The following is a 24781-nucleotide window of genomic DNA, read 5'->3' as shown; positions in this document are numbered from 1 at the left end:
ATTAGCGAAATGTAGTTTCCCTGCTTATCTCTTCTAATCAGATCTATGGTTTGGGCTTTTGCTTTGTCTGAGATCAGGATCGCTCCCCCTGCTTTTTTGACATCAGCTGAAGCATAATAGATTCTGCTCCAGCCCCTTACCTTTGCTCCATCTGCATCTCTCTTCTTCAAGTGTTTTTCTTATAAACAACATATTGTCAGATTCTGATTTTTAATGCACTCTGTTATCTGCTTCTATCTTTTGGGTGAGCTCATCCCATTCACATTCGCAGCTAGGATTACTAACTTTGTATGCCTCCCCCCAGGGCAGTGAAGTGGCGCAGTGGATAGAGTACTGGGCTTAGAGTCAGGCAGACTCATCTTCCTGAGTTCAAATTTGGCCTCAGACAGTTCCTAGCTGTGTGACCCTGGGCAAGGCACTTCACCCTGTTTGCCTCAGTTTCCTCATCTGTAAAGTGAGCTGGAGAAGGAAATAGCAAACCACTTCAGTATCTCTGCCAAGAAAACCCCAAATGGGGTCATGAAGAGTTAGACACAAGTGAAGAATGACTGAACAACAACAGCGTGCCAGGCACTTGGGGTACAAAGAAAGGCAAAAGACAGTCTCTGCTCTCAAGAAGCTCACAGTCTGATGGGGGAGACAAGAAGAAACAACTATGTACAAACGGGATATGTACAGGATACGTTGGAGGTAATCAACAAAAGAAGCATTAAGTGAGACTGGGAAAGGCTTCTTGAAGGTGACATTTTACCTGGGACTTGAAGGAAGCCAGAGAGGTCAGGAGCAAGATGACTATGTGTTTGCTGGTTCTCCCATGCCCAGAAGGCTCTCCTTCCTTGTCTCTGATTCTTGGCTTCCTTCTTAAGTCTTAGTTAAGTCTTAGTCTTAGCTAAAATCCCGCTTTCTGCAAGAAGCTTTTCCTGATTCCCTCTTCTTTTTGAAATTACCTCCAATTTACCTTGTTTACATATTGATTGTGCAAAGTCGTTTTCGTATTGTCTTCTCCATTAGACTGTGAGGTCCTTGAGAGCAGGGACTGTCTTGTGTGATCCTTGTTACTTAGCTCATTTAAGGGGGATGCCATGGATGATGATCCAGCAAAAGAGATTGATGAGGAGGAGTCAGACAGGTGGGAGAACCAGGAGAAAGCAGGATCAGGAAAGTTGAGGGTAGAAGGAGTCATTCTAAGGGTCCAAAGCAGCAGAGAGGTCAAGAAGGACTTTGAGCCTATGAATTTACATATTTCAGTATGTTCACGTGTGTGTGTGTGTGTGTGTGTGTGTGTGTGTGTGTACTAAAACACTTGGGTAAAAAGGAGCTATTGTACATTTACACCTGCTCTCTTTCACCCAGCCCAGGGGTGGGGAACCTGTGGCCTCGAGGCCACATGTGGCCCTCTAGGTCCTTGAGTGCAGCCTTTTGACTGAGTCCAAAGTTCACAGAACAAATCCCCTTAATAAAAGGATTTGTTCTGTAAAACTTGGACTCAGTCAAAAGGCCATACTTGAGGACCTAGAAGGCCACATGTGGCTTCAAGGCCACAGGTTCCCTACCCATGACCCAACCCTTGCCTCTAGTAATACCCAGTTTGGGGGGAACCACACCACCCTTTTGTTACTTGATTTTCATGATCTGTGTCCTCCCCTTTGATTCCTTCAAAGGATTATGTGGTGAAAGAGGAATACCTTTGTAATAATATTAACACTAATGATAATGATGAGAATAATAATAGTAGTAGTAATGTACCCTGTACTTAATCAATGCTTGCTGAATCAAATTGACTTGAATTAAGAATAATTGTGTTTAGGGAATATTGTGGCATTCCCATGAGCTAATTTAGCAGCATTCTGAGGGGTTATAGCAAACTATTTAGTCATAGAAACAGTATTTTAAAAGAAAGGTTATGCTCCTGACCAAAAGCTAGCTTGATGCCCAATGTTTAGAAGCATGACTACAAACACTGTGCTTAATCAACTATTTAATGAAATATACATCACATATGTATGTCTTGACATTGAACATTAAAACACTTTCTAAAGTGTTTACAAACCAAACAGCAACCAGTAACCATGACACACAATTGGACCGAATATAATACATCATTGCACAAAGTTCCTATTGTATTTCTTCACAATTTCTGCCTTATTATTCTGACCAATCAAAAGATAGGAGCATCACAACAGAATGAAGGAATTCTGGAAGAGCTTCTTGGGGGAGAAGTTGACAGGCATCTTTGAGAAGACATTTGGGGATGTTAAGTACCACTGGAAGTCTTCTGGAACATCGAATCCAGGAATGTTTGTCTTGTCCTCATTCTTTCATTGCAACTGTCCTTTTACACACACAGGCATCAGACCCTAGTTGCTCATTTTTCTGCCTTGAAACAGATGGTATTCCTGCTTTCTTGAGCCATCATTTTAGCCTTTCTAGCATAGCCATAATGTAATGCAAGGTACACAGCTCTTTAAAATGTATGTATTCATTTCCTCATGTACTACATTAACCATTCTCTGCTGCCTTGTTTCACAGGGTCAAAAACCCCCAAAACTTTGCCTTGAATGGTGGGCAAACTCAAAACCTGTAGCCACTAAATCCAAAGTGTTTTTATTATAGTTAAAAGTCCTTCATAAAGTCAAAAGTCCATGTTGCTGTTTGCCATTTCAAAGGAGTTCCAAGACTGGCTAAGATGTCAGGACTACAGAATCACAGATTTACATATGGAAACAACCTTAGAAGTCACGTCGTCCAACACCTCCACTTTATTTGAGGAAATAGAGACCCAGAGAGGTTGTGACTTGCCCAAGGTCCCAGGATATATTTATAAACATGCCAGAACTTATAAATCAAAATGAAAACCATCTTCCAAAGCAGTTGCCTTGTCCAAGACACTTCTGGACCTTCACTATGGGAATTTACCATCCATACCAGAAAATCAATCCCTTCTTGTAGCTGGTAGATTACAAATAAGGAATGTTACATATTCTGATATACATGATCACTGTTTTGGCTTTGGCTTTTTCTTCTTAACAAAGGAGAATACTACCAGGGGAAGGATAGTATACAAATGAATGAATGAAGAAGCATTTATTAAGTGCGTATTATGTACAATGTAGAGGCAGCTAGGTGACTCGTGGAGGGAGCTCTAGGCCTGGAGTCAGAAGACTGAATTCAGATCTAGCCTCAGATATTCACTAGTTATGTGACCCTGGGCTAGTTATTTAACCTCTGTTTGCCTTAATCCACTGTAGAAGGAAATGGCAAACCACTCCAGCATCTTTGCCAAGAAAACCCCATGGACAGTATTGGTGTGATATGGTCTACAGGGTCATGAAGAGTCAGACGTGACTGAACAATAACAACAACACGTACAATGCACTTTGATTTGCATATCAGGAAATATTATTAAAAAAAACCAAAAGACACCAATAATATTGTATTTTTTAAAAGCGAATCCTCAGTATTTATAGTCATATCACGTGCTCCCTTTGGTCAGAAACTAGCTTGTCTATGCCTCTCTCCTTGGCCTCCTTTGCTGTTGCCAGTATACTTGAGTGAATAGCTCTTTTGTGTGGGCCCCTCACTGGAGGGTTATGCAAATAAGCAGTTTGCTTATATTGAAATCTTCTTTAATGTTCGTGAAATTTCAGTAATCACCTTTGGAAAAAAAGAATCAAACTAGAAATATGTCCTCCCAGCAATTGCCCTTTCTCCCTTTCACACAGGATGTGATAAGGATCTAGGTTCATTATACCATAGCATGTGTTATTGGATTTAACCACTCTACCCACTAAGAATGGCCACAGAATTTTGGGGTCATCTAGTTTCCTCATGCCAAACTTATCCATGTCTGAGCTAAATGGCAGAGGTGTTCATCAAAGCACTAGCATTCCAGGCACATAGCAGGGGTGCAATAAATCCCTATGGAAATTTGTAAGATTGTAAGGATATGTGTGTGTAGGGTGAGGGAGTTAAGTCTGAGACTTATTTGATTTACTTAAAATTCTCTGTTTTTCTTTTTCATTTTTCCTATGTCAGCTTAATGGGCTTGACCCCTTGGGACATACCTAAAGTGAGACATCTTTTTTGATGGAATGAATTGTTTTAACCTTTAGGATCAAGATCTGTGAGCACTGCAGAATGAGACATTATCAGAAAACCTTGCCTGTCTGACTCAGCTAAGAGACAAAGTACCAGGTCTACCCCATAAGGACCAGTGCAATGACCACAGGCATATTGAGCCAGACCACTCTAGCCATACTCACATATGTTGATCCAGTTTTGGTCTATATCTTCATGGGCAAAGTGAAGTGAAGAGCTAGGTCCTCATCTACTGAATCATATCAGTGCTGGCCACTAGATGAGATGAAGTAAGCTCCAATCCCCCTTTGCTTCAAGAAAAGGAACTAGGGGCCAAATTCTATCTATTTATTGTTTTTCCCCCTTGCTTGTGTAATCCTCACATCTAAGAGACTGGCTTTTTTCATCCACATTATATAAAAAGAAGGGAAAAGGTATTGGCTCCTGTTCAAGATAAGCTTTTGGGGGTTTTTTTCTACGGAAAAGAAATATGTACATTGCAAAAATATTTTTTTAAAAAATATGCACATTGGATGACATTACCACAATTTACTGAGGACATTTTCAATGAGATGGCAACTTTTCTCTTCCATCTGAAACATCTGTCAGGCTTTAATCTTCTTCTCTTAAATAAAAGAGTCCTAAATTTCAGAACAGCAAAAACAGTCCAGCCAAATGAATCCCACCTCTGCCTCCTTCTATGCCCACTGCCCCCACACTAAGTGTCCAGTCACTCCGTCTATAGCTTGGCTATTTCTCTGGGTTTAGGGACAAGCCAAAGAATATGAGAGACAAGCACGTCTTTGGTGGTGGGCTCGCTTAGCTGGCCATCGAAGAGCCGCTCTCCTTACTCATTAGCCGTGACCGGATCACTGAGCTACCATGGCGGGAGAGTTGGTCACGGAACTCAGAAGTTGTGAAGTAATAAAGGACTGGATCTAAGCAGCAACACAGGCTTGCAAGGCACAAGGAGAAAGGGTGGAAATAGTGTGTGCTGTGAATGATGGGGCAGCTCGTGATAACTTTTTCCTTCACCAAGGTATAAAAAAGGAAGTTTATATGGTAGGGCGTGAAACAGATGAAGAAGACCCCAGCACACATGAAGACCATCCGAAGAGCCTTCCGCTTCTCAGCTTCCCCTTCACAGGCCACACGTGCGTGCTGCAGAGATATCACTGTCTTCCAGGTGCACCAGGCAATGATGACAACAGGGATCACGAAGCCAGCCAGCTCGGCCGATGTGATCATCGCCACTGAGGGCGCTACATTCATCTGCGTGTATCCCAGGTCAGCAAAGCAGGTGTCTTGGGACTTGTTGGCCAGGACAGCACTTCTCACGATGGGAAAGGGCAAGCAGGCAGTCCCAACAACAATCCAGATGGCGGCACTGATGGCCATATCATACCTGCGCTTCCAGTTTCGGGCCCTGAAGGGCTTGAGGAGGAAGAAGCAGCGCTGCAGACTGATGCATGTCAGGAAGCAGATGCTGGCGTACATGTTGAGGTACTTCAGGTAGAAGCAGAGAAGGCACAGGAACCTGGGGAAGGGCCAGTGGTGGTTAATGTAGTAGTAGATCCGCAGCGGCAGCGACAGAACATGGGCAAGGTCAGCCACGGCCAGATTGATCATGAAGATGATGGCCTTGTTCTTCTTGCTGATGAAGCGGCACAGGACCCAGAGGGCTGTACTGTTGGCCAGAAGGCCAGGGATGAAGACCACGATATATGTGATGGCATACAGGGAGTACTGGAATGTTACATTCGTGTTATTGCAGCTGTTGGTTGTATCACTTGTGCCATTGTTGCCCATTTTGCCCGTTTATGTGTGTTCATTAAGGAGAGGCTGGGTGTGATTCCTGCAGAGACCAAAGAAATACATGTGAGGGCATTCATTCAACAGCCATTCAAGAACAACTGCTTAGGTGCCTACTGTGTGCACAGCTCTGTTCCAGGCACTGAAGGAGATAGACAAGGCTCTTGTCTTCATGGAGGTTACAGTCCAATAGGTAGATGGGACACATATACAGACAACTATAATATATATCACATGATCAGTGCAAAACAAAATGCTACCCGGCGTCCAAATGAGAAGAACCTAGCTGACCAGGGGAATGAGGGAAGGCTTCATGTGGTTGAGCTGGGCTTTAAGGGGTAGATAGGAATTCAACAAGCAAAGAATGGACAGAAGGCATGGTACCATCAAGCACATGGGAATGGAAGAGTGCAAAACAAAATCTTTAACCAACACACCAAACCCAACTCTACTCTTGAAACTTATAATGCAATCATGTTGTATATAAGAAAACTAAGGCCTTACAGAGATCACATGATTAACCCACAGTCAGACAGTTGGCTGGTGGAACAGCTGGGATTTGAAGCAGATCTCTTGATTGCCGGTACAGTACTTTTTCTCTGAGACCGCTATGTTCCTCTACCCTCTTCCCAAATTCAATAGGTCAGGTAAGTGACCCTGACAGAATTTCTCACATCATCCCATCCCCCAAATCTGGTTCTCAGGACCTACCAGGTATAATCATTTGCTGAGATAGAGCAGCTCTGGTATGTCCCCAAACCTCTCCTCCAGAGCCTCACTATGGTGTGATGATGAGGCCATGCCAGTGGAGCTCTGATACGTTCAACCAAATAAGAGAGGCCATGAACATGGTGTCAAGAAATAGACAGTACCTGCTGTCTGATGAGCAGCTTAGCTAAGTACAGAGAGGTTCATCGTTGGCAGATTGGCACTTGGTGATAAATTATCTAGCTGGGAAACAAAGAAAAGTACAGAATGGATCTGTGTGTCCCTCTCCTGCTTCCATAGTGCTAATGGCAAAGTGGTGGAAAAGGGGACAGAGAGTACTAGCAACCACATAGGTTTTAAACCATAGATAAATATTAATCATTGTTGGTCCTCTAAATATGAGAAGAACTGAGTCACAATGCTATTTCTGTTCTCACTCTCAATGAAACCAGAAGATGCAAGGAAACTGAAGCTAAATGGAAAAGTGGCCCACAGGCTCACCTCGAAGAAACAGAACTGGCTCCCTCATGTGCAAGCAAGAGGGCCACCTTAAATATAATGAGTTGTAGTGTGTGCACCAGTATCTCTTGGAAAGGACGGAGAAATAAAGAAAACTTTTGGAGGATTGGATGAAACCTTCAAATTAAAGCAACACACCTTGATACTCAATGCCTTCAACTTGAATCTCTGAAAAGAAGAAGACAGTGATGAAGAGGTCAAAAAATAACATTCAAGATTAAGCAATTAAATAGCCAAAAGTTTGATGTTTGTGTATCTCTATTCCATGGATTTTTTTTTCAAAGACAGAGGGTCAAAAAAGGGCAAGTAAATACCAAACAATATCACAAAAAGAATGAAATTAAGAACATCTTTCAAACAGGAAATAATTAGCTTCTGACATGGGAGCTATTTTTGAATCCTGTGCCTGTGTTGTAATTAAACCACTGACTGGTTAGAGCAAAGGTCTATATCAACATTGAGCTAAAAGAAAGGCTAAAGATGAGAAGATAATATTCTAAAAAATATGTAATGCCTCCAACCTACTTAAATAAACTTTCAACCAAAAAATGGGAAATGGATGAGTAAACACATTCACTTTATCAGCATTTCTTAGAAAAGGTTTGACTAACATAAAACAATTCCCACTCTGAAGAGACCAGAAGAGGCTAGAAAGCAACTCAGGCAGCACACATTTGATCTCCTTGATAAACATAAGGTTTCCAAGGACAACACTGGTTTAGGCTGCAGACCCATTTGTAAAAAGATTACAGAGGAAGTTGGTAAAAGATTGCAAGCTGTATCTTATCTCAAAACAGTGTGAAGCAGTAGGAGGAAAGAGGGCCTGCAGAAAGCTTGGTGTAAGACTTCACTAAGTCAGATCATCCCAAAAGCATGTCTGGATGAAGATGGAAGGATAGCAAATAGCTAGAAAATGGATTTCTATAGCACTTACTGAATTAAATTGCATCGAATCAATCTTCATCAACCTACTGAGTACCCATTTTAAAGCATGAGGAAATGAAAATAGCACTTAAGAAGATAAAACTAGGAAGAGGAGTTGGAACTGAACAAACACACCCAGAAGAAATCTGTGGTGAAGGCGACACATTTTCAGGGCACTCAGGATCAATTTTCAAAATGCCTTCAAGAGGGAAGGATAACAAGGATATGGACAGAAAAACCGTAGAGAGTTATTATTACCACAAAAAAGTAACCAGAGAGGCATTAGAAACTACCAACCCACATACTCATATTCTCATCTGTATAAAATCTTTAGAGGAATGGTCTATGCACACACTAAGGGCATCTCCGATAGAAAAATGAGAAGGGAAGAAGCAGGCGGTAGTAGAATGTTGTCTACTACAGCAGATTGCAACATTGTGATCGCGCAACTGACTCATTGGGGTAGTAGCTTCTGCTACTGTTTATCAGTTATGGGGAGAAAATAACCATCTCACTCAGTAGAATATGACAATCTTAAAGGTGGTCCCCATACACGTAAACATCAAATAAAGTTCTCTGATAGCTTCAACCACAGGGATAACTGTTCAATGATATTTTGATTATGTCGAATAAAACAGGCATACATGCCACTGTCATGGAGGATGACCTGAGTAGAGTCCAAACGAAAAGCTATGATCTGCATTTGGATAAGTAGCCTAGCAAGCTGGTCGATCAGAGTGTGTGTGTGTGTGTGTGTGTGTGTGTGTGTGTGTGTGTGTGTGTATTATATAAACTGAAAGTGTGTATATATGTGTATACACACACAGAGATACACAGTATCCCCAAACTCTTAGTGCAGTTTTAAGCTTTACTTATGTGTATTTAGAAATATATGTGCATATATGCATAGGTGTTGAAAAGGTACTGCAGATGGGCAATGAACAAGGAGAAGAGTGAGCAGACTTAACTGCCCTTGGGAAACGGCACAGTGCTTTCAATAACCTAACGCTGCTCCCAGATGCCAGCGTTTCTCCATGTGCCTTGCCTTGTCCTTTTAAATGACTGTTAAATGGCTGAGGGGGCTTCAGATTCTCCCCAAAAGAAAGTGAAATGACTTCTTGCTGCACTTTAGATTCTGTTCCTAAGGAAAAAAAAAAAAACAGACTAAACAGTACTAATGCACTCTCATCAAAGGATAAGCGAGCCAAATTTCTGAAAATAAGAGCCATTCCCCAACTGATAAACAGTCAAAGGATATGAACAGGCAGTTTTCAGAAAAAGAAATCAAAGCTATCTATGTGGGGCAGCTAGGTGGCGTAGTGGATAGAGCACCAGCCCTGAAGTCAGGAGGACCTGAGTTCAAATTTGGCCTCAGACCAAACACTTGACACTTACTAGCTGTGTGACCCTGGGCAAGTCACTTAACCCCAATTGCCTAAAATAAAAAAAAAAAAGCTATCTATAGTCATATGAAAAAATGTTCTAAATCATTAATTATTAGAGAAATGCAAATTGAAACAACTCTAAGGTACTACCTCACATGTATTAGATTGGCTAAAATGACAGAAAAACTGATGAATTCTGAGTGCAGACTGAAGCATACTTTTTCACTTAATTTTTCTTTTTGTCTGTGTGTTTTCTTTTGCAAGATGACTAATATGGAAATACATTTTGCATGAATTCACATGTATAATCAATATAATATTGTTCGCCTTCTCAAAGGGTGGGGAAGGGTGGGAGGGAGAGAATTTGAAACTCATGATTTTAAAAAAATGAATCTTTAAAAAAATTTTAATGTAATTGGGAAATATTTAACAAAATAAATAAAATATATTTTTTAAAAGGGAGTGCAGGCATGGTAGGGGAGATCCCCATTCTTCTGATCATTCACTTCCCTCTCCCATATGGTCAGTCCTTCTCACCTGGCCCATTACCTGTGCTAGGAGTTGAAGGATACCATGTTGTTCACTTGGATCTCAGTAACCGGGCCCTACATACCAGGAGCCAGACCAACTGGATCACAGCTACTTGGGCTGCCATGTATCACCACAGTTGGAGCCTTACTCTAAGAATCCAGAGCTATATGATGGTCAAGGAGTTGCTACCACCCAAGGCTATATAGGGCTGACACTTCCCAGGGTGGCTTTCCCTTCATATCTTCTTTTATTCATCTCCAATAGCTGCACTCAGAGGGAATGGAATGACTGTGGGTGACCGAGAGAGTGGTAAACAAGTTATCCATCCACACTCATCCCCTGCCTGGCTCATTTGACCTGGCCCTCAAAGCAACATTATCCATCATGGACCCATCAAAATTATCTGGCAGATCTCACTATCCGTTCCTGCCTCATTGATGTCAGATATTTGGCATGTGACGTTTAAAAAGTCAGTTTCTCTCATTCTGTGTTAAATAAACAGCAAAGTTCTTTCGTGCTAGAAAACCACAGGACCTAACCTGGAAATGACCTTAGAGAACATCTAACCCACCTTTCATTTTGCAGATGAAGAAATAGGGACTCAGAAGTAAAATGACTTGCTCAAGGTAACCCCAAGTCACCATCTTTTAACTGGTTCTGGGTCACTTTTGACTGTACCACCATGTCTCTGTTCAAGCTGGACACAATTTCAGGCCCTATTTTGCTGTGAACTCCCATCCTTCCCACTTTTATAGGCAGGAGGCTTTGACATTTACATGGCTGCTTCCCCAAATCTCTTCTCTAGCTATGTGGGGAAAGGAGGGGGTTCAACAAACTCAACTTGCTAAATGTGAAACCCTAGGGAAATATGCACATTGGGTGGGGCAGAAAGATGGATTCTGAGAAGGAACAAGGTTGACTTGGGTGCTGGTTCCATAGTTTGAGGCATTTCTGTGATTGAGGACATCATAATCGCGGGTAGCTAGGTGGCGCTGCAGTGGATAGAGCACCAGACGTGAAGTTATGAAGCCTCATCTTCCTGAGTTCAAATCTGGCCTCAAACACTTACTAGCTATGGTGCCCTGGGCAAGTCACTTTACCCTGCTTGCCTCAGTTTCCTCATCTATAAGATGAGCTGAAGAAGGAAATGGCAAACCATATCTCTGCCAAGAAAACCCCAAATGGAGTCAGACACGACTAAAACAACTGAACAACAACAACAACAGCATAATAATAATCAGAGCTGTTCCAAAGGGGACTGGACTGCCTCTCCCCTCCCACCCACCCAAGGAAGGTGTTCAAATGGAGAATGAACTTCTCAGGGACATTTGTATTTATTACTGCACACAGTAGACACTAAATAACTGCTTGTTGCTTGGTTGGGACTCCTGCTCACACGTGGGCCAGACTCAGTGTCCTCTGAAGGGAGGCACCTTTTGGCTGACAGCAGGACCAGCCTCTTCCCCATATCAATAACCACCTTTGCAGACACCCTTTCTTTCCCAGCTGGCCTGGGCTCTTAGCATATAGCCCAATAGCCTAAGAAAACAATGTAGGAGCCTCCTTACCCTCCCTCTCCAGCTAAGAAGAATCAGGCTGGAAGAAGACAGAGAAACAGCAACATAATCAGATCAGAAATCACACGGGGCCAGACACTTCCTACAGGGAGAAATCATCACGTCCAAGGCCTCCAAGTGCCATCAACACTATCAGCTAAGTCTCTGGACAGCCTTAGGATCTGCTTCCAAGGGCATCCCAGCTTCTTGTTTTGGTTGGTTAGAGGCCTGGACAAGGGTCAGAAGCCTGCGTTGTCTGGTCAGCAGCCAAATGGCTTTCTAGCCATCTACCATGTTCAAGGCCACCACATGGTCCAAGTAGAGGCAGAATCTCATCCACTCTCAGAAGAGTTGCCCAGGGCGAGGGACCCAGCATAAGCCCTGCTTCCTCCATGAAGCCTTCCCAAGTTTCTCTAGTCCATAGAGCTCTTCACTCATTAGGCATTTGGGACAAGCTGCCTTGAAGTATGAGGTGTATCAGGGATGTTAACCTCAAATAGAAACACTCAATTGTACTTAAGGAAATCGGTGGGTGGGATTAGAAAACCACATGTTAATATTACCTATGCTCTATTGTATTTTTATTTATTTTGGTAATATTTCCCAATTACATTTTATTCTGGTTCTGGCTGCACTCTAGTGTGTATTGTTATCTTACACTGGCATCATAGGATAGAACAGTATAGACCAGGGATGGGGAACCTGTGGCCTCGAGGCCATATGTGGCCTTCTATGGTGTGGCCTTTTGACTGAGTCCAAGTTTTACAGAACAAATTAAGAGGATTTGTTCTGGGAAGTTTGGATTCAACCAAAGAGCCCCATTTGAGGACCTAGAAGGCCACATGTGGCCTCAAGGCTGCAGGTTCCCTACCCCTGCTATAGACCCATTGAGCTGGAACACTAGAGATAATCCCCTTCAATTTACATAGGAGGATACCAGGATGCAGAGAGGGAAAGTGACCTCCCTTTCAGCCAATCTACACATATTTATTAAGAGCCTATGCTCCTAAGGTCACCTATCTAATTAGTGACAGAGCCATTAGCGGAATCCAGATCTCTGGACTAAGTAAGATCTGGACTCCAGATCTCTGGACTAACTACAAGGTCCAAACGTTGCATACAGTAGGTTGTTTAACAAGTATCTGTTGAATGAATGAAAGAAAATGGCAGAGCTGAGCTCTTTACCCAGGCCTTCTGACTCCATTTCTGGTGCTATGTCCACTACCCTGGTCCTGGCCCTACAGTAGGGCCTTGTTAAGTCACTTCATTGAACTTCAGACTCCTAAACTGTAAAACAGGGATAGTAATTGCCACCCAGTGGGAAAACAGGGTTGTTTTGAGGAGTTAATGTTGTTAATGAGGAGTTAACATTATGTGTTTTGTAAGTCACTAAGATCTATATAAATGGCAGCTCTGACTATGACATAGTAGGTAGAGTTCTCTTGGAATCAGGAAGGCCTAGGCTCATGTTCCCTCCTTAACACCCTGGCTGGGCAGTTCTGGGCAAATTGCTTAACTTCCCAGTGTCCTAGGAAGCTCCCTAAAGCTAGACGTTGGAGCCAAGCTGCAGCAGGGGAGGGAGTTTCTACGCTGGGAGTTCCCTCCTTACACTGATGAAACCCAGGTGACCACAAAAAAATAAATTAAACACTAGAATTGTGACAAACTTATCTCCTTGACTAGATTATGACTTCCTTGAGGAGCAGGGCTTGGCTTTTATTTGGGGCTCCCACAGCATCTAGCAAGGCTGACTGGATATCGAGTGTTCAACAGATATTTGTTGTGGTTAACCAGCTCACATGAAGTCTGAACTCATGACCTCAGCATCATCAGTGCTGTGTTCTAACCCACTGAGCTAAATAGAAGCAGCAGTCAGCATATAGAAATAACTGGGGCCAAGACAAATGATAACCCATGCAAATGGCGGCCCTCCAAGTTTTGCATGTCAGTCCCTGGTCCTGTGGTTAGAAGCTACTGAGCCAGGGATTGAAAACAGAACTTTTAGTGAGTGCCTCCAATTACAGCTTTCTATTCGATTTAAAAAATATTTATGAAGTCCCCACTGTGTGCCACGGCACTGTGCTAGATCGAACGAAGACAAAAGGGGAAAAAATTGTCCCTGGTCTAAAGGAGTTTACATTCTAACTTTGAAGAAAGAAGCAAAGGTGGATAGAGCACAGGGCTTTGAAAGTCAAAAGCTCTGGGGGTGAATCCTGTCACTACCACTCACTAGCTGTGTGACCTTGGTCAAGTCCCTTTCCCTCTCTGGATCACAGAGTGCACCTACGTAAAACAAAGAGCTTGCAATACAGGATCACTGAGGTCCCTCCCAGCTTTGATCTTCTGTGATTCGATAAAATCGAATCACTTTGTAACCTCTTGCTTGCGGACCCCACGCTCAGGGTCAGCACTGAGGACAATGGTGCAGTTCCTGTCTTTCCTCTCCCAGGAAAGGGATGGAAACAATCATTATAATTCACCTTTACTTCTCTAGTATTTTAAAGTTTGCCAGCAACAACCCTGTGAGGTAGGCAATGTAAGCATTATCGTTACCTTCACCATTTTACTAATATAGTAACTGAGGCTCAGAGATTTAAGAAACTTGCCATGGTCACATGAAAAGGTGTGCTGGTAAATACTTACCAGCTGGGGAGGGGGCGAGAGAGGAATGCATGTGAGACACACTTTAAAGTTTAATCTACATTATTAACATTTTTTCCATCACTTTCCTAAGTCTATAATCAATGAAACAATTTCTGAGGTATAAGTGCTCTTACTGAAAATTTAATGATCAGCTCTTGCTAGGTTAGAGCTGGCTCCAGCACACCCCTGGCTCATGTGGTTGTTTGAGACAGGGTTGGATCTAGGCTGTATGACTCCAAGTGTGACATTTGGGCCATACCCCGCCTTTGGCCTCAGAAAGCACCAATCAGCAGGTTCCGCAGCATCCCCCCTCAATGGCCTGAAGGCCTCAGGGCAGCTATTTGCACCTGAGCCCCGCTTTGGCAGGGAGGGGGTCACCCCCGCTTAATCAGCCGCCAGTGCTCAACTGGCAACTGCCTCTTTTCAAGCCTTGGGCCCCAGGAGGTGTTTTTGGCTACAGATAAGGTTTGATGGTCTGATGAGCCATGAACCAATTTGCACCTGCTCTGAGTGAATTGCTCTCCAAACCACCAACAGCCTAACTTTTTACTGATTCATATTAACATCCCAGAAATGGCCAGTCCCCTCTGGAGATCTGCAAAACCCTCGTCTAACCACAAGGGCCTCAGCCAACTCCCATGCTGACAGTTAGTAGACTTATCTACATCCCTCCTGTCCTTTAGGGCCAGCTCTCCCAGCCTTCCCTCTCCCTCACTCCTTACTTTCAATCACTCGCCCAAGCTGGTGGAGTCTCTCCCCTGCCCTCACTGCTACCACCAGGCATCAGTGCCAGCCTCCTAAGTGGGCCTCCTGCCTCCAGGGCCCCTTTTCTCTTACCTCTAACACATCTGCCTGAGCCTTCTTCCCAAAGTACCATTCTGACCATGTCATTGGTTTCTTCCCAAACCTTCAGTGCTCTCTATTTTCACCTGAAGAAAGTAGAAACTTGTGGGGGTGACATTTAAGGCCCTCCACAAGCTGATTCCTTTCTCTCTTTTCAGTTTGATCTCATCCTACCCCACCCCTTAATGTGTGACTCTGTTATCCAAACTGTCTGTTTTCAACCTGTCTTCTCTGGAGAAGGGCTAAACTAGAGAGGTGGTCAGGACAACTGTGACCCTTTGGGAGGCAGCATGGTACGGTGGCAAGGGCACAGGGAATGGAGTCAAAGGATGCAGGTTTAAAATCACACCTCTGCCACTTACAGCCTTTTAAGGTGGCTAGGGGGCACCACAGTGCACAGAGCACCAGACCTGGAGTCAGGAAAACTCATCTTCCTGAGTTCAAATCCAGCTTCAGATACTAGCTGTGGGACCTCAGGCAAGTCACTTTACCCTGTTTGCCTCAGTTTCCTTATCTGTCAAATGAGCTGGAGAAGGAAATGACAAACTACCCCAGTACCTTTGCCAAGAAAACCCCAAATGGAGGTGTGAAGAGTCTAACACGACTGGAAAATAACTGAACAACAACACAAACCTGAACATCACTTGGTCTCAGTTTCCTCCCCTGTAAAATTAGAGGATTGAACTAGATGGCCTTTAAGGTCTAGATTTATGACCCCTCTAAGGCTATTAAAATAGTCACAATACCTTTGATCCCTCCAGCCCTCCCATTTCCATCTACTAAAGTCTCTCCCTTTCTTCAAGTTCTAGCATAAGGGACACCTCCCCACGCTTACCTACTGTCTGTCTACACCCCCCCACCCCCACCTCCACCAGCTGAAGGTGACCACCCCCCTCTCAAATTTCTTGGAACAGTTTAGTTCTCTCCTTAACATTTACTGTAGAGATTTCGGTTCCTCTTTTCATACACTGACCCTGACCTCCAGCCCAAGAGCAGCCTCAATGTCTGTCTGTCTGTCTGTCTATATCCTGTGTATCCCCAGCTTGGAGTCCAGAGCCTTGCTCCCATCTGGGCTTAGATCAATGTTTGTTGAATGAATCACAACACTCCCAATCTCCTGTTAAAGTCTTTCAAACTTTCTTTCTGTTCTACTTTTGTCTCCTTAGTGCACGGCTGCTTCCTTGTGGTGGTGCTGCCTCCCCATCCAGGCCATCTCCTGACTGTCTGGAGCAGCCAGCCTGAGGTCACACACAGGAGGCCCTCCTCCTGTGGATGCCTCCAGCCCTTCCCCTTCACCGGCTTCTCCCCCTTTGCTGAGCTGAGCCAGACCATGGGGCCCAAAACACCATTGTTTTCTGAGAGTTTCCTCTGTGTGTCTCTTTCCTCAACCAGCCTGTGAACTTGTAGAGAGAATAATGCCCAGGTCTTTGCCTTCTTCAATAGCCCTAGCACCCAGCGCTGGGAATAAGGCAGCTCTCAGGAAATACTTCCTCTTCCCCTCTTCCCCGCCCCACCCATGCCATTTCTGTAGGGGCTAGTGACTTCTCCCTTTTAGCTTGCTTCTCTATCAAATCAGGAGAATAATACCTGAACTATTTTCTTTGTATTTTGTAAAGTGCAAAGCACTATGGAAGTATGTTACTACATCATCACTACTATTATTAATAATTAATTGTAACTAATGATTGATTAAAAGAGACTCAAATGAGTACATAGGACAATAGAGTAATAGAGCCTTTGTTGTTCAGTTGTTTCAATTGTGTCTAGCTCTCGGGGACTCCATTTGGGGTTTTCTTGGCAAAGACTTTGGAATGGTTCGCCATTTCCTTCTCCAGCTCATTTTATTTTATTTTTTTTTGTTTTTGTTTTTGTTTTTTTTTTTGCTAGGCAATGGGGTTAAGTCACTTGCCCATGGTCACACAGCTAGTAAGTGTCATGTGTCTGAGGCCGGATTTGAACTCAGGTCCTCCTGACTCCAGGGCCAGTGCTCTATTCACTGTGCCACCTAGCTGCCCCTCCAGCTCATTTTACAGATGAGGAAACAGGGTGAAGTGACTTGCCCAGGGTCACATAGCTAGTAAATGTCTGAGGCTGGATTTGAATTCAGGTCTTCCTGACTCCACACCCAGTGCTCTATCCACTGCAGCGCCACCTAGGTGCCCTTGATAGAGCCAGAAGGGAATCTTTTTGGAAGAGGAAACCGAGGCTCAGAGAGGTGAAGTAACTTGTCCAAGGTTGTAAGTAAGTCAATTGATATTTGATCTGAGAAAACCTTTCTTGATTTTGTAGTCTCAGGCCAAAGCATGGGACCTCTTTCTAATGGAGGAAGGAAAAATGACCTAGGACATAACATCAAGGCAGGAATACCTGGAGTCTTTAAAGCTAAATGCTCCAACCTGTGTATGAATTCTGGTTTTGCTACTTACTAGTTGTAAATAAAAAGTAAGTAAAATCACCAGCCCTCTTTTCTGAGCTCCTGTTTCTTGATTTCTCAAAGGAGGGGGTCAGCATAGCTGCTCTTCAAGTGGCCTCTCATGATCCCCTGATCTGTGGAAGCTTGAGGATTCAGCTTGTGGAAGATTGAGGATCAGCTCTTGCATTCTATGAAATCAACTACAGCTTATTTAAGGAAAACAAAGGCCAAGCAAATTCCAAAATGGGAGTTATAAAAGCCTGAGAGCTCAGTGTATAATGGGAATATGCTGATTGCCAGATGCAGAGGAGCTATGGGAAGAGCCTGGGTTTAGGAGTTAGAATATCTGAGTTTGAATCCTAACTCTCACATACTTATTATTCACTGAGGGGCTCCAGGCTAGAGGTTTCCCCTCTTGGAGCCTCACTTTCCTCCTTTGTCAAATGGGAATAATGACACCTACACTTTCTACCTTACAAGGTTGGCTTGAGGACACATTGAAGTGGTACAGAAATGGAGTAATTACTGCAGATTAGGTCTATGAGACCACCCATTTGACTGTCTGGTAGCTTTGGCCTTCTCGAGAAGATCCAGACATGCTGTGATACTAATGGATACTGGTGTGTGTGTGTGTGTGTGTGTGTGTGTGTGTGTGTGTACATACACAGGCACAACAAAACATCACAATTGGGAAGCAAACTTCTCAGGCACAGAAGAGAGTTTCTAAATCCAAGAGTCTGCTGATACTAAAATCACTTTGATTTTGTGAAGGAATCACCGGTTCTTTAGGCATAGAGAGGCCTGGTGTTACTGTCTGTACAAGGAAAAGTCACTTGGCCTTAGAAAAGCAGAATGGTAGTGGGAGTGAGCATCATGGCCCCTAAGCCCAAGTCTCAGTAAAGGCTTCCACATTTGAAAGAAATCTTGGCAATGTTCTCACCAGGAAGATGTGCTTCCAGCTCTGATTTTATGGTGTGACCAGAAGCAAGACACCTGGCCTCATCTGAGCCTCAGTTTCCTCATCTGTCCTATGAAGGTGGTGATCTCTGCACTACCTGCTTGCCAGGGTTGCTGAGAGAGAAGTGCTTTGTAAATAATGAATCATTAGACAAACAAACACAGAACTTGAGTGGAAAAAGGACCTTTGAACCCGTTTAGCCCAACCCCCTCATTTTCCATAGGTGGAAACTAAGGCTCCAGGAAGTGAAATGACTCCCCTGAGGTCTCTGAGGGTGGATTTGAACCTAGATCCTCGGACCTCAGAGCCAGTGCTCCTTTCACTGGACTAGAATGACACATAATCATAAATAATAGACCTATTCTAGGCTTAAGAGTAAGATTCATTTCACCTCCAAAGCTCTCTGAGTCCATGGTCAAGGGACCATCACTTGCTGGCAGCTCAAACTGCAGGCAGGTTTTGTAAACAACTGGCCACCAGGGGTCAGAGCTGTGCCAAGACTGAGAGACTGTGGGGATACTTGGGAGGGAGATCTGCCCCATCGATTTTGAGCTGGAAGGGGCCGTAAGGACCATAGAATCCAAGCCCTCATTTTACCGAGGCCCAGCCAGGAGCACTGTGAACCTCTAAACTCACGTCTTCTTACTCTTAGGCTAATGCTCTTCCTGGTGGGCCTCAGTTGCTTTCAGAGTGGGTGGACACTCCAAAGGGGCTCCACTCCCAAGCATCCCCCCCTTGCCTTCCTCCAGGTGCCTGTGTCTTCAGGTTCTGGACTGGAGATGGTGGGTCCAGGACATGTGCCCTCCCTGGCACCTAAGTTCGTGCTGGTATTCATTGGAACTGGTCCCTATGCAGCGCCATAATGCGTTCCCCTGCTGATGCTTGCAAGTTGACCATTGGAGCTTCATTCCTTTGGATTAAGCATTATGCTCTCCAGTGCATCCTCTTTTTAAATGCCAATGCCCCTCGAACAATTAAATCCTCGACCAGTCAGTGAGACTGAGTGCATGGGCTTACTTTCTTACACTGACTTTTGTGACAGGAAAGAGGTAAGTGGCCCAGAGAGTTGTGCCTCCTTGCCTTCCCTTCCTCTTCCCTTTCTGTGGAAGTGACAGCATTTTCCAACCTCATCAGTCTGTGGGGGATGGCCCAGCAGGAATCTCTCCCCCTTTCTCTCCCACTTTCCCCACAGCAAGGAAGGGAGTTCTCATCCCCATTTTCTAAGATGAGAAAAGGGACCCTAGGGTAGGGGTGGAACTGGCTTATGGGCACACAGTTAGTGAGGGATAGAGCCAAGAATCCAATGTTCCTCTCATGTTTGGCCAATGAAATCCTGCAAATGGGCTCTGGTGCCAGCTGCCTACGCGCACCAATCTGAATCCCGAAGAAGGCCTGAATTGTTGCTGTGGGCCATGAATTTGGTCATTAAAGAACCCTAGGTGTGGCATCCAAAGAACTGGGCTTGAAGCCCTTCCAAAGTACCTGGGGGGGGGGTCCTTTCCCTCTCTGGGCCTCATTTTCCTCACTTGTAAAATGAGGAGGTTGGATTAGAGACCTACTGAGGTTTCTTCTAGCTCTAAATTATCTGCTAGGACCAAAGTATAGCAGCTGCAAAGGGAAAGACCTTCAAAATCATGGAGCTCAGCCTCCTCATTGTAGGGGAGGAGAGAGAGGCCCAAGGAAGTTAAATGACTCCCTCCAGGGAAGCGACTTTGGAGCCAGAGGTCCTGGGTTAGCCGCCTGGCTCTCCCACTCCTTGCCTCTATGATCTTAGGTGAGTCCCTTTCTCTCTCTGGGCCCCAGTTTTCTCATATTTAAAATGATAGCATTGACCTCTGAGGCTCCATCTAGCTCAAAATCCTATGATCCTTCACTTTACTTCACAGGAGGTCACAATGACAGACTGATTTGGACAAATCTGATGAGACTGGACCATTTGTGTGTGATAAATTAACAGCAAAAGAAATTCTTTTTAGCTTCCCAATTGATTTTAACTGCCTGCCCCCACCTTCTACTCCAAGGAGTTACCTGTCCAAGCTTAACTTTGAGCTACTTCTCTACAGTGAGCTAGAAGGAGCAGTAGAGATCATTCCATTTAATCCCCTCATTTTGCTGAGAAGGACATTTGGGTGCAGAGAGAGCAATGGTCCACACATCACCCACAGTCACACATGGCAAGAGTGGAAGACCAGGTCTACCTGATTCTAAAAGCAGGGCTAGCTCTCTCCCACCCCAGCTGACTCCCCTAAGGTCAGAATCAACAGGTACTCAAAAGCCAAAAGGGGTCCATCCAGCTTCTAGAAAGCACTTCTGCTTGAGTACACAATGACCTCCCTCAGTTTGAGGGTGGCCCAGTCATTCCCAAGCTCAGTAGCTGTGACACTTGTTTTTAATGAGGTGGGTCCAGGAAATCCAGAGTGGGGGAGTGTTAAACCTCTCAGCTAATATGCAAGTACCTTGGTCCCTCCCTACCCCCCCGAGCTTGTAAACCAGATTTCAGAACTTCTGGGTTCATTTCTTTTGGGGTAGCTGATTGCTGTTTTTTCATTTGAAAAAAGAGAAATTACTTACAAAATGTTTGCCTGTGGTCATGAAACTGACACTCTGTTCTCATGGGGGTGTGGCAGGCCAAAAAAAGTTCAATATCTTTTAAGGAAGGTCTGTGGGGTATCTACGGACTTTGGGCCTAATCATCACTCCTATTTCCCTAGCTTGAAAACTGACCAAGAGACTTCCTTGAAAATAGCTCTGGGAGCAAGGGAGTATAAGGATTCTCATCCCTACCCTCACTTTACAGAAAAGGACACTGAGGCTCAGAGAGAGAAAGTGACCTGCACGAAAGCAAACAGTTCCCTCCTAGGGAGCCCTCTGGCCCCCTCTAATTAAGTTGCCCAGGGGCTATTTTCTCTCCTGCTCCAATCCTTCAGGTACCCTCATCGTACCTATGCAATTGTTCTGAAGCTTATGGCACCAGGTAAGGGTGAATGAACATCCCAGAATGAATCTTCCCATCCAAATGGCCAGATCAGGCACATTGGCATCTCTCCTGGACAACAACCAAGGTATACAATGGAAAGAATACTGAGCCAGAAGGCAGGAAAGCACGCTTCTTTGCCTCTAACTCACTGCAGGACAGTAGACACACCACTTCCCCTTTCTGACCTCAGGCTCCTCATCTGAAAAATAACTGGATTTTACAAGTAAGATTAAATTGGACTAGGGGTTCTTGAACTGGGGTCTGCGAGCTTGTTTTTAAAAACATTTTTATATATAAGGTTCTTTTGTAATCTCACATATTTTATTTTACACATTTAGGATGATTCAGAGAAGGGGTCCCTAGGCTTCACTGACCTGCCAGAGGGGTCCATGACACAACAAGGGTGAAGAATCCCTGGTCCAGCTGGACCAAGTGATCTCTCGGGCCCTCTTCAACACTAGCGTTCTGCATCCCAGCTTTCTACCCTGCCCCCTGGGAAACTATGCTCTGCCACAGACTCACTTTATTCTGGGCCGTTGGGCTAAATTCAAGCTGAGCATCCCTTGCACCAAGAGCTGTTGTTGTGATCCCTCCAAGATAGCCAGAGAAATCCTGGAGGAAACTGCCCCTGGAATGCCTTCTTCTACCTGGAAGCCATGCAGCTTGACATTGGAGCCATTTGGGCAATGTTCCCAGGTGAGCCCAAAAGGGAACTCCCTGGGGCCCAGAAAGGTGGAGCCATGCTCCACTTGTCTGGACTGGAAATCTCTTCTTGCGTGGATTTCCCAGCCTGCTGCAAAGGCTGTCACCACAGACGCTTGCTACATCTCTAGCAACATCTCCTGCCATTCCCTGCCCCAATATGCTGGCTTCCCTTTCTATCACTAACAATCTCCCCAGGTTCCATATACTGAGAAGCTGAAACAACCAGGTAATAGAGGTAGAGATTATGCCCGATGGGGGGTCTAGACAATGAAAAATACATGCGCCTTATCCCTTCTACAGCCCTGTGACTAGATAGCTACTCCCAGAGGAAACACTAGAACCTGTTTTTATTCTCCCCTAACTGGTCATGGCTCTGACAGACTGGGCACAGCCCATCCTCAGGGGGAAACCTCTTTTTGACTCACCCCGTAAAGCTCCTGGCTAAGGCCCAGAGAGGTGCTACCATTCAAGGATTTGAAGCTCACTGGTAATGAGAGAGTTAACCAGAGCACCCTGAGGAATGCCAGAGCTGACTCTGGAGCTCATCGACTCAACTCCATTCCTCAGGAGCTCAGAGTCTGGGCTCCATCTGCAGCTGAAAACAGAATGGGTCCCTAAATACCAAGCCAAGACTTTAGGGTAGAGAGAACTAGAGTTCACTTCTCATCCTGGGGTGGGGGACAGTGGACAACCCCTAGAGCTTTTCCATTCCAATACGAAGTGCTTCTAGAACAACCAACGCCCTCCTTCCCACCACACCCCTCTCCTGTTGATGCCTCCTGATAGACTCGCACACGGCAGAAAGCTGCAACATGACAGATTTCATTTCTCCAAATCTCTAGCCCGCATGTCTCCAATGGCTTAGCACAAGGACTTTTTTTTTGAAACACACAGATTCTTTCTGAGCCAATCACCCCCAAATGTGGAAACAGCCTCTCTCCTTCTTGTCCTCTGAGAGGTGGGAAAATCAAATCACTTCCCCTCTCTGGGCCTCATTTTCCTCATCTGTCAAATGGGAGGGTTGAATTTGATGTTCTCTGTCCTTTCCAGCTGGGAAGTCTCTGCTCCCCCAGTGAGTGCCCAGAGCTGGGCTCCACCTGGACCCCTATGTGCCACTGAAGCCGAGGAGTGGGAGGAGGCTACCTTTGCTCGGCCTCCTGGGCCTGGCCAGCTCCTCTGTCTCTGTGCTCTTCAGCAGCTTCTGGTAGAAGAGCTTGTCCGAGAATGGAACCCTGGGGAAAGCTTTGAGGTCCCAGGCTTGCCAAGACCTCTCCTCCTCCTGTGGCCAGCCTCCATGGCTAGGCTGTTGGGTGAAGTCAGGTCCTGGCTAAACCCCACATGGTGACACTTACCCTGTGGCTCACCCTGGACTGGCAGCTCGGTGACACAGCATGAAGCCTGGGGAGCAGCAGCAGGGCCCCAGTGACATAGGAGCTTGCTGATAAAATGCACAGTGTGCTGTTTGAAGAGGAAGTTAAATGTGCGTGGTGTCTCACCACAGAAACGAGCTGAAGGTAGGTGCCCTAGATAGGTGATGTCATCAACCCTTATTTCTTCTCCATTTCATTGGTGCAGAAGAATTCAAAAGACCAGAGCTGTGCATCAGAAAACACGAAACCAGTGTCCCGTCCCCCGTAAGGTTCTCCTTTGCAGTCACCACACAGGTTCTCTTGGGAGCCCCTAGGGAGTCTGAGTCAGTTTGGGAAGTTGGACAGCACCTTGGAGATCAACTGGTTCAACCTCCTCATTGTTTAGGTAGGGAAACTGAGCCTCAGAGAAAGGACGTGGCCCAAGGGTCACCTAGGGACTAAGTAGCAGAAGCAGGATTGCCACAAGGAGCATGACCAAGGATCCTGGTGCCACAAATCACAGGAGGGGTCTGAGAGCTCCCTGAGTCCAATCCTCTCATTCTAAAGAAGAAACTGAGGTCCAGAGAAGGCAAGCACCTGGCTCACAGTCACACAGCTACCAACCAGTAGATTTCAGGGCTCTTTCCATTACATTTTGATGGGAGCCAGAAACTGAAAAGGACCTAAGAGCACAGTCCATAGGATAAAATACAAACTTGTTTGTCATTTAAAGCCCTTCACGGTGTGGCTCCACCCTACTCTTCCCAACTAATTTTGTATTACCCCCCCATATACATTATGTTCAAGCTAAGCTGACCCCCATAAATGACACCCCATCTCTGGCCTCTGTGCTTTTGCACAGGCTATGTCCCCATACCTGGCATGCACTTCCTCCTTGCCTCCGCCTCTGGGAATCCCTAGCTCCATCATGGCTCAGCTCGTACCCCCTCTTAAATGAGGCCTTTCTTACATTGTCCACCCCAGTTTTCATCATTGCTCCATCTCCCTTTCCTAAATTATTTGTTTTAACTTGGAATATATTTTGTGTTGACTATAACATGTACTGACTACATGTTCTTGCCAGGAGAATGGAAGCTCCTCGAAGGCAGGGACTTTTCACTTTAGTTTTGGTATGGCCAGAACCAGCTTGGGGTCTGCCACACAGCACACACTTACTAAATGCTTCCTTGAATGGGAGTTCAGGGAGGTTCAGCTCAGTTTCTAAATCCTGAAGGCTCCGGATCTTCTGGAACACCAAGTGTTCCATGCTCGAACGAGGTGCCTCACTTGAGTTTGAGAGAAATGGGTTTGTGATAAAAGGGTTATACTAGGAGGCCTCTGTCTTAGAGAAGGAAGAATGCCTGGGGCAGGGGGAGTGTTG

The 24781-nt window shown here is 45.0% G+C and overlaps 1 protein-coding gene across 2 annotated transcripts; it reads right to left on the bottom strand.

Annotated features, from left to right (window-relative positions):
- Positions 1-4611: 4611 nt before the first annotated feature.
- Positions 4612-23536, bottom strand: LOC114026071 (putative P2Y purinoceptor 10). 2 transcript variants are annotated; one of them, XM_027839689.1, is made up of 2 exons: positions 23404-23536; positions 4612-5932 (listed from the first exon to the last, which is right to left on the bottom strand). In XM_027839689.1, exon 2 carries the CDS (start codon positions 5884-5886, stop codon positions 4897-4899), a length of 990 nt encoding a protein of 329 aa, XP_027695490.1. In that variant the 5' UTR covers positions 5887-5932; positions 23404-23536; the 3' UTR covers positions 4612-4896. The 2 variants fall into 2 exon arrangements, with proteins under 2 accessions (XP_027695490.1, XP_027695499.1); XM_027839698.1 differs by lacking the exon at positions 23404-23536 and adding an exon at positions 23195-23363.
- Between the last annotated feature and the right edge of the window lie 1245 nt (positions 23537-24781).

This window comes from Vombatus ursinus, unplaced genomic scaffold (assembly GCF_900497805.2).
Source record: "Vombatus ursinus unplaced genomic scaffold, bare-nosed wombat genome assembly UNPS02004691.1, whole genome shotgun sequence".
Taxonomy (NCBI): Eukaryota; Metazoa; Chordata; class Mammalia; order Diprotodontia; family Vombatidae; genus Vombatus; species Vombatus ursinus.
Note: the sequence above shows the minus strand (reverse complement) of the source record. Positions and strands in the feature narration are given on the sequence as shown.

Bases quoted from the DNA above. Each gene is read 5' to 3' on its own strand.
- LOC114026071 (XM_027839689.1), bottom strand. From the start codon at position 5,886: ATGGGCAACAATGGCACAAGTGATACAACCAACAGCTGCAATAACACG.